Source organism: Dacryopinax primogenitus (assembly GCF_000292625.1).
Source record: "Dacryopinax primogenitus strain DJM-731 SS1 chromosome Unknown DACRYscaffold_6, whole genome shotgun sequence".
In the NCBI taxonomy this organism is placed as follows: Eukaryota; Fungi; Basidiomycota; class Dacrymycetes; order Dacrymycetales; family Dacrymycetaceae; genus Dacryopinax; species Dacryopinax primogenitus.
In genome coordinates, this window is record NW_024467203.1 from 1,339,771 (window position 1) to 1,349,240 (window position 9,470).

Sequence of the window (9,470 nt, forward strand, 5' to 3'; positions counted from 1 at the left end):
GAGGAGGAGGAGGAGGAGGAGGAGGAGGAGGAGGAGGAGGAGGAGGAGGAGGAAGATGCCGACGACTTTTTCGGCGATCTGCTGGACGATTTCGCGGTATGTCTGTTAATTTGTGCCGCTTTTTCCGTGTTACTGATTTCTTATTGCCAGAAACAGCATTCCGCTGCCGCGTCGAGCCCTCCTCCGGCTGAAGAAGAGGAGTCTGTGAAGGCGGAACCGAGTCCCGTAAAAGGGAAAGTGGTGGCAACTGCCCCTGCTCGCGCCGGGCGTGGTAGGCCGAGCAAGGCGGTCACCCAACATGCGGTAAGTCGCCCGTTTTTCCCTCGTTTTCGGCGGATGAACTAACGACCGATTTATGGCAGGGCTGGCTGATGGAGGAGGCGCTGGCTGCCGTCCTGGTGGTGTCCAAGGATAAGGCGGTGTTAGAGGCCTTCGCGGACGAAAACTGTGTAAGTCACGCCCCCGCTTTTTATGCCGCTAATAGGTGCTGACGAATTTCGGACAGTGCAAGACGTGCTGCAAGCGGGTCATCCTGAAGGGTGACGCGCCCGTCCACAAGTGCGACATAGCGGAGCAGTCGGGAGCGTGTTCGGTGTGTAAGGCGGCGAAAAAGCCGTGCAGCGCGCATATAGGTACGCCGTTTTTCTTTGACACATTTTGCAGGTTTCTGACTTCTCTCTTTAGTGCGCAACAAAAACACGGCCACCCAGAAGAAAGAGCTCTTCATCCCGGAGACTCCAGAGCCCGAGTCCCGCGCGCCCACTCCAGCGGCCGAAAAAAAGAAGGCTGCGCCCAAGCGCGCTACCCGAAGCTCAAGCGGCATTGTCAAGCCCGAAAAACGGGAGAGGGAGGATGGTGAGGGTTCGATTGGCCCGTTTCAAAAGCGGTCCCGCCTTCTGGAGGCCGGTAAGTCTTTTTTTCCTCTGGTAGTTTAATTTCGGTCGACGCTGAAGGAACTTGTAGAGATCGAGCTGCCAGTCTCGCCGCTCCGCTCGGCGGAGCACAAGATGCTGGAGGTGTGGAAGAGCCTCCAGACGGCACAGAAAGCGGTCGACGCTGCGCAGAAGGGGGTCGACACTGCGCAGAAGGGGGTCGACACTGCGCAGAAAGGAGTCGACGCTGCGCAGAAAGTGGTGAACACTGCAACGGGCTGGGCGGATCAAGTCCAGGCTCTCCTGGGGAAGGCTCTGGTTGAGTAAATCGGTTTTTGTTTCTTCTTTTTCTTTTTCATCTATTTTTCGATTTTCTGTTCGTTGTGATTTCATAATGCATGGTATAGTCTAGTCGTGACTTAGTCGTATTTCGTATGCTCGTAGGGTCCGAATTTTGCCTTAAGCAAAATTCGTGGTAATACATCTTGTTGGCCTGTTATTTGTCGCAGAGTGCTTCAAGTCGTGACTTTGATGTTTTCATGTGGGAAATTTGGATCTTAGGTTGCGAGTATTCCAGTAAGGATTGTGTTTTGTCTGTCATACTACTGAGTCCGCTTGTGGACTTAGTAGATTTATCTCGGGGAAATGAAGAGAAACGAGTGACAAATTCAGGAGGTAAGGCGCGCGCTGCTTCAACGGCCTGGTGGGTATACGTCCTGTGCTATTTATTTGGGGTTGGGTTCTGCCGTATGCGACAAGACATCTTTTACGGTCTGCAAGATTTCGGCAGACGTCTGCTGCAAAATATCGGGTAGGGTGTGTTGCCACTTGTGAACGAGGTCATCGAGGTCCCGAGTTGTGTACCAGTGTTCATTATTTGCTGCGCCAGGGTAGTACTTCAGTATTTCGGCCTTGGAATCTTCGTACGAGTCCTTTTTCGCAGTTTCCATGCCGTCGTGGATCTGAACCCATAATTTGTATGTGTTGTCATCAGTGTAAAAGCGGGCCCAGTCGATCTTGTCAGCTCCAGCAGTGACAGCTGGTTCAAACAGGCCGAATAGTTTTTCCAGGGCTGCAAAGTAACAAGTGACACTGAGGGGTGTAGGAGAAAAGTGGGGGGCCGAGGGAGACTCCCTGCCAGTTGGCATAGTGCGTTTGCTAGCCATGAGGAGCCGTCGGACTGTGTCCACTATTTCGGTATTGCTCCTTGTGGAAGCGGTCGATGATTCCTCGGTATCTGAAATTGTGGGTGTTTCTCGGAGTGCAGTACGTCGGGCTTGCCGTTTGTCCCTAAGCTCGTTTTGTTCTTCTATAACGGAGGTGGGTGGCAGAGTCCGGGAAGCCAGTATTATCGAAAATCGGAGGAGGAGTTCTCACCTCAGCAGCTCTTATTTGTTAAAAGCTGCCTCACGTTGGGCTCCAATATGATCCAACCCAAGAGGTGTCCGAAATATCGGTCCGATAGGTGGTGTGCGAGAACTTGCTGCTAAGAGAAGGGAGAGGTGGAGAAAATCGGTAGAAATGCGGGAGTCAGCCGGTAGCTGAGCTAGCAAAAGTTGGTATGCAAATAATCGGAGGTCGGTCTCTCCGCCTAGTCAAGTAAGTCCAGTTGAGTTGAATACACTAAGTCAAGATGATTGCTGCCTAGTATGGGGATAATCGGATCTGTATCATGCTAATGGATAAGGGGCAGAATAAGCTAGATACAGGAGTTTCTGGAAACTACTTATACTAGCTACTATCAATACTAATATGGTCTCCAGATACCTCTCCTGGGCAGGCATTGGCATGCCAAATATCCAGATGGGTTGATCCCATCACAGAGGAAACCTGCCGTTGTCATGCCAAATATCTGAGTGGTCTCATTGCCTGGGAAATCCTAGTAGTCATCATGCCAAATATCTGCAGGAGTCAAGATTCATTGCTGGGGCATGTTGTCCTGTGTAGTGAGGGTCCATAGTACTGCACAATGGTCTCTAAGGCCCAAAAATAGCCATGGGAATATTGGCCTGACACACCCTACTGAAGGTGGGGTTGTTCACTGTACAACTCTTGTGCAAATGGTGCAGTCAAATTGAAACATTTTACAGTCTGACAAGCAATTCTGAAAGCATGCAGAAATAATGTCAAGCAGTGGCCTGACAAAGTGCAGACCACATTCTGAGCTGAGCAAATTTTGGTCCAACACAGCACCAGACTATCACCATATTTCATTGCACACCCACCTGATCTTCCCCATGGACTTTGAGCAAGCAATGTTCCTTGTGCCCCCACCCAAATTCCCTATGTCTGACAGTGACAAGCTGGCCTACTGAATTTGACAGCTCAAGCACCAAGACACTGACTTATTTGATCTCCAGGACAAGGTTCACCAGGCCTGATTATGCACAGCTGACTGATTTAAGGCAGACCATGAGCACATCCTCACCAACTATGACTTCCAACCTGGCACCCTGGTCCTCATTTGTAATACTCAGATTGAGAAGGAACTTGACCAAAAATCAGAGCCCCAATTTCTTGGTCCCATGGTTGTTGTCACACAGACTGCTAGAGGCAGTTAGGTGATCACTGACTTGGATGGCACCATCCTTGAAGCCCAGATTGCACAGTTCCAAGTTTATCCCTACCACCAACAATCCAACTGCACACCCACCTTTGCCAACATTTTGCAGCAGACATCTGCCAATATCCTATGAACTGTCCAAGATGTCTTGTTGACTACCACAGAACCAACCCCAAATAAATACCACAGGCCTTATACCCACAAGCTCATCAAACAGCACACACCATACCTCCCAAATTTGTCACTCATTTTCTTTTCATTTCCTCAAGATATATCTACTAAGTCCACAAGTGGACTCAGTAGTATGGCACTAGACAGTCCTTACCAGAGTACTGTCAGGGCACTGTGCTCTTGCCCTCTTCCTAGCACAACAAAATCCTTCTCCCAGCACACAGAATTCTCCACTCAGCACATGGAATTCTTCACTTAGCATTTGGAATTCTCCACTTAGCACATGACATTCTCTTCCTATCACATGGAATTCTCCACTTAGCACACGGAATTCTCTAACCCTAACCCTACACCCAACACCACATGGGATTGCTATCAGGGCACTGCTAGCAGCCACCCCTAGCCTCCCATTTTGCCCTAGAAGCAATGCAACAGCAAGATGTTGGAACCTCCTGTGTTGGGGACTACCATGGGATTGTGGCAATGACCAAACAAGACATCATGAAGAGGATACCACAAGACTGCTGTGTCCAGACACTTTGGGGTGAGACATAGCAATGCTAGGGACTCCCACCAGGACTAGTGAGACACCAGGCAACACTTGTGAGAGTCACCACAATTTATTGGAAAGGTTTCAAGGGCCCAGGGGTGTTGCTAAGATGTCTATCTGACACTTGTAGGAGCCCCCAGAATTTACCTGGACTCCTGGGCTTCTGGGGAGTAAGGTATATAAGCAGTAGCATAGTGATGCTGTATCCCTCAGATCTGATCTCTGAGGAAACTCCTTAGTCTACAAGCAGTTTCTATTTCTAAGTCATCTCATCATCTTGGACCCCCTTCTACCCATGCCTGACCACCCTGCCCTCATAAACTTGCCTTGACTCCACAACTCTTGCTACACTTTTCAGCTATCTATAACTGACTTACAACACCCCCAGGGATCCCCCAGTGACCCCCTTGGACCCCCCCAATAATCCAGCTGGCCCTGGTGACTTGGATATCAACTAGTACTGCTGGTTGGAGCTGCTTTCAACCACAGTAGACCCCCCAGGACTTCATCTATTGTTTGGCATTAGTGTGTGGCAACCTTGCTAGACCTAGTGCCCTCACAAATACCTGCAATATATTTATGATATGCATGACATCTGAATTACCAAACACAAAAATGTTGAAGTCACAAGTCTTAAGGCACACTGAAGTAGTATCAGGCCAACAGGAGGCATTACCATGAATTCTGCTTAAGGTGAAATTTGGATCTAAGAGGACACAGGACACAAAAACATTACAACTACAACTACAAGATGAATTATGACACAAGAAAGAGCAAAAGAAGAAAGAAAACAGATTTATTCTGTCAGATCCCTCCCCAGGAGAGTCTGAATCTGATCTGCCCAGGCTGTCACCTCTGTGACCGCTTTCTGAGCCACTTGCAGGCTCTTCCACATTTTGAGCATCTTATGCTCTGCCATACAGAGCAGCACAACTGGTAGCTCAATTTCTACAAGATCAGTTAGCATCACCCAAATAAACCTGCAGAAGAAAAGAGACTTACCTGCCTCTGGAAGGCAAGACTGCTTTTGCGAGGTCCCAGCCTCCCCCTCATCCTTCTCCTCCCTCTTGCACTTATTGGCCTTTGCTGGCACATATGTGTGCATCAGCTTCCACTTTTTCTTGTTGGCAGGCATGGCTGCAGGCTTCTCAGTGGGCTTGGGGGTCTCCAAGCAGAACAGCTTCTGTTCTGCAGGCACTGGAGGCAGTGCCACCACTTTTTTGGGCCATGCTGAAAAGCAAGTCAGTGGAAGCTCAACAAAAAGCAGGAGACAACAGCTGGTGTACCTATGCATGTGGTGCAAGGTTTCTTGGCCACCTTGCATGCCAAACATACTGCTTCCTGGCCTGCTCCACAATGGCATGCCACACCATCTTTGAAGATGGTGTGCTTGCGGCACAGCAAACACTGTCCAAAAACACATCAGCAAAATGTCAAGACCACAATAAGGAGAGCCAACTTATGCAGTTCTCTGCCGAAAAAGATTCCACCACCACCTCATCCATTGTCACCAGCAACAGCATTGCCAGTGTCTCTTCCATCATCCAACCCTGCAAAATATTGGTCAGTCTACCAGATCACAAGAAACAAAGGAAAAAGTGGATGACTCACCACATTTCTTGAGTCCTCCTTTGTCACCTCCCATGTGTCCTGGTTGCAGGCAGCATTGGGATGGTGTTGTCATCAGTGCATGGCATTACCAATTTTGATGGTGTCATCTCCTTGGCTTTGGCCTTGCCCTTCTCTGCCTTCACCAAAGGGCTGTCCATGCTGGCTAGGGACATCTGGGAAATTTGGGTTAGCACCAGAATGCAACTCACAAGAAAGGCAAACCACATACCAAAAATCCTGACAACGTTGCCTTAAACTCCTTCTCCTCCTTGTCCTCTTCCTCTTCTTCTTCCACTGGCACAGATAATGTGGCCAGTTCCGCTTGCTGGTCCTCAGCAAAAAGGTGGACCCACTTTTCTGGTGATCCAACCCAAGAGGTGTCCGAAATATTGGTCTGATGGGTGGTGTGCAAGAACTCACTAGGGAAAGGCGGAAGAGAAAGGGGGAAATTAGTAGGAGTGCCAGAGTCAGCCTGTAGCTGAGCTGTAAGAAATCAGTCAGTAAATCGGAGCTCAGAGTCTGCCTAGTCAAGTCACAATAAGTCAAGTCAAATCTGCTAAGTCAAGTCAAGATCTGCCAGTAGACAAATAATCAGATCTGTATAAGTCCAACTGGTAAGGGGGCAGAATAAGCTAGATACAGGAGTTTCTGGAAACTACTTATACTAGCTACTCTAAACTACACTCAATACTAATCTGGTCTCCAGATACCTCTCCAAGGCAGGCATTGGCATGCCAAATATCCACATGGGTTGATCCCATCACAGAGGAAACCCAGCATTGCTATGCCAAATATCTGAGTGGTCCTGTTGCCTGGGGAATTGCAGTAGTCACCATGCCAAATATCCATGGTGGGCTGAGGCTTGTTGCTGGGGTGCATTGTCCGCATAGTGAGGGTCTGTAGGGCTGTGCAATGGTCTCTAAGGCCCCAAAATAACTATGTGAATATTGGCCTGACACACCCTACTGGAGGTGGGGTTGTTCACTGGCAAATTGCAGACAAGGGCAGATTGGGGGCTGTTGACCAGCAGCATGACCATGTTGGCAAAAAATGCCTCAAGGTCTGAATATTTCACCAGAGGCAAAAATATGGGATCCTCAGTGTCTTCATGCATGTGCACAATGATCATGGCAGCTGTCTTGAGCATGGCAGCCTGCTCATCCTTAGGCAGCAGACTTGCAAGTGCTGGGCTTGGCCATGTCAGAGCAGGGGATGAGAACAGTGGAGGCAGAGGGTACAGTTGAGATCTGCAGGCACAGGAAAGGTGAAATTTGGTTCCATTTATAGGCACAAGCACCCCTCAATGGAAAACAAAAATATGCTAGCATTCTGCTCAGTGCCAATATCTGGAACATATTTTTTGGTTTAGGTGGCACAAACCAACACCACACTGGGCTTTGCAAAGCAACAAATCAGCCAATCAGGGTCTCAGACACCATGTGACTCAATGCAAAAAATGCAGTCAGGGTCCCTTGTGTGGACTTAGTGGCACTGCAAGCCACTGCTTAGGGTTGTCACATGCCAACCAGCCACCCTTAGCACCAACTGCACAGCAAAGCCTTCTGATATACCCCCTGACCAAATATTGACACTGCCATTCTACCAGCATGCCAATATGTGGCCTGATGTCTTAATGTGGGAAGGCTGGCAATTGGTTCTTGATAATGCCACCCTTGCTTAAACTCGATATTCAGCAGTACCACACCATGTTCCTGGCTGCACATTACATCAACCAGGGCCCTGCTGACTCGGGAAGTCAGTATTCAAGGTTGGGGGGGGATGAGCAACCCCACCTCTGGTGGGGTGTGTCAGGCTGGTATTCCCACAGTTATTTTCAGGCCCTTAGAGACCATTGCACAGCACTATGGACCCTCACTACATGGGCAACACACCCCAGCAATGAGTCTCAACCCCCCCAGATATTTGGCATGATGACTACAAGGTTTCCCATGCAACAGGACCACTTGGATATTTGACATGATGACTGTAGGTTTCCCCTGCAATGGGATTGACTTACACAGATATTTGGCATGCCAACCTCTGTCTTGGTGAGGTATCCAGATACCAGTTTAGTATAGAGTACAGTTTATAGTAGCTAGTATAAGTAGTTCCCAGAAACTCCTGTACTTAGCTGATTCTGCCCCCTTTTCCATTAGAGTTATACAGATCTGATTATTTGTATACTGGCAGACTGGACTTGACTTAGCATATTTGACTTGACTTAGCATAGGTGCCTGGACTGACACTGACTTCTGATTTACCAACCAGTTTCTGACAGTTCAGCTTCAGGCTGACTCCCTTGTTTTTACCAACTTTCTACCTTTTTCCCCAGCAAGTTCTTGTGCACCACCCATTGGACTGAAATTTTGGACACCTTTTGGGTTAGATCACCAGCCTGACACACCCCACCAAAGGTGGGGTTGTTCAGCACCATGTTCAATGGAGCCCCACAGAAACATATCAATGGGTCAGTCTCAAGACTGTCCTGATCTTCTGAAAACATTGGGGTGATAATTCCACATGTTTGAAAGGACACTGCATCATCATTGATGGTGTCCAAGAAGAGAAAGTGTAGGAGCCAGATGTGGTGGTCATTGTCAGGATCAAGGTCATCAGACTGTTCCATATCTTCAAATAGCTTAGCCCATTTCATGGTCACATTGGTATGATAGTCCACCCATAATTGCTGTATACAAGTTTTGTGGACAAAGCTGAACCAAGTGTGTCAGAGGGTTCCCCCAATGATATTGTGAATACCTCAAACCATCCCCAAATATAGGAACCACAGGCATGACCAAGGTTCTCCATCATCCACTCAGCCACTTGAAGATTCTCCATCCTGCAATCACCACACATGTGAGATGGTGTCCAAAAGAGTTGCCATCCTGAGTGAAACACATTAAGTACAGTTGCAGCCCTATTGTTGTTGCTGACCCAGATAGTGGTGATGCATCAGGAGTGACCATCAACAAATGCATGCATAAACATCTTCCATTCAATGAGCCCTGTACTCATTACAATGGTTAGCACAGCATGAGAGTGATGCAAACTGAGGGGTATCATATGATGATGCCCATCATGATGCCAGATGGAATCAGGTCCACTGTTCTTGTATGCATGATGATGCTGAATTGTGCTGTGCTCAAAAAGCCATGGGATTGGATCATGGAGCCTGAGCTGCTGGGACAGTAGCTCTTGAGGGACCAGTTGGCCCATGGCTAGAAAATATCCCTGAAGCATAGTCAGCCCATTTGTTCTGTGCCTAAGCCAAAACAGTTTGATGTTGTGGTGCAGGTCTTCTTGCAGAGCCTGAGGGTGTGAAACTGTTAGGGAGGAGGATGGGAGTGATGAATGGGCCACTATGATGCTATGACTGTTCCATAGCAGATTGGACCAGGTGGGAGATGGGGATAAGATACTGCAGCAGATCAAAGCTTGATTCAGTGTATGAGAAGAGATGCCAAGCTGTCTAGCAACATGAGTTTGAAACCTGCCTGGGGCAATAGCTCAAAGGAATTCAGGGGAAATGTCCAGGCTAGGACAGCTGGCTTTGCCAGAGGAAGCCTGCACAACAGGAATAGGTGTCAGGGCACCAGCTCATTGCTTGGTCAAGAGACATGACTAAGCCTTTATGACATGGAAGTAGCTGGTATACCTTGGCATGTGCTGGAACCTGCTGGAAGGATTGGATGGTCAGGTGACC

General features: G+C 48.5%; 4 protein-coding genes across 4 annotated transcripts; 2 read left to right on the forward strand and 2 right to left on the reverse strand.

Moving 5' to 3' along the window:
- Positions 1-6: 6 nt before the first annotated feature.
- On the forward strand, positions 7-1,199 carry DACRYDRAFT_106544 (uncharacterized protein; the record flags this gene model as incomplete). The annotated part of the gene is made up of 6 exons (XM_040768285.1): positions 7-96; positions 151-303; positions 363-449; positions 506-632; positions 685-906; positions 964-1,199. Coding segments are annotated over 6 exons (915 nt in total), but the record flags the coding sequence as incomplete, so codon positions are not given.
- Positions 1,200-1,597: 398 nt separating this feature from the next.
- Positions 1,598-2,038, reverse strand: DACRYDRAFT_106545 (uncharacterized protein; the record flags this gene model as incomplete). The annotated part of the gene is made up of 1 exon (XM_040768286.1): positions 1,598-2,038. The coding sequence occupies one exon, from the start codon at positions 2,036-2,038 to the stop codon at positions 1,598-1,600; it is 441 nt and encodes a 146-aa protein (XP_040630280.1).
- A 1,233-nt stretch (positions 2,039-3,271) lies between these two features.
- DACRYDRAFT_50377 (uncharacterized protein) lies at positions 3,272-3,433 on the forward strand (the record flags this gene model as incomplete). Its single annotated transcript, XM_040774985.1, has 1 exon — positions 3,272-3,433. A coding segment is annotated over one exon (162 nt), but the record flags the coding sequence as incomplete, so codon positions are not given.
- Positions 3,434-4,952: 1,519 nt separating this feature from the next.
- On the reverse strand, positions 4,953-6,914 carry DACRYDRAFT_106546 (uncharacterized protein; the record flags this gene model as incomplete). The annotated part of the gene is made up of 8 exons (XM_040768287.1): positions 4,953-5,104; positions 5,159-5,386; positions 5,492-5,563; positions 5,616-5,706; positions 5,768-5,806; positions 5,857-5,940; positions 5,997-6,250; positions 6,734-6,914. 8 exons carry the CDS (start codon positions 6,912-6,914, stop codon positions 4,953-4,955), a joined length of 1,101 nt encoding a protein of 366 aa, XP_040630282.1.
- Positions 6,915-9,470: the final 2,556 nt, after the last annotated feature.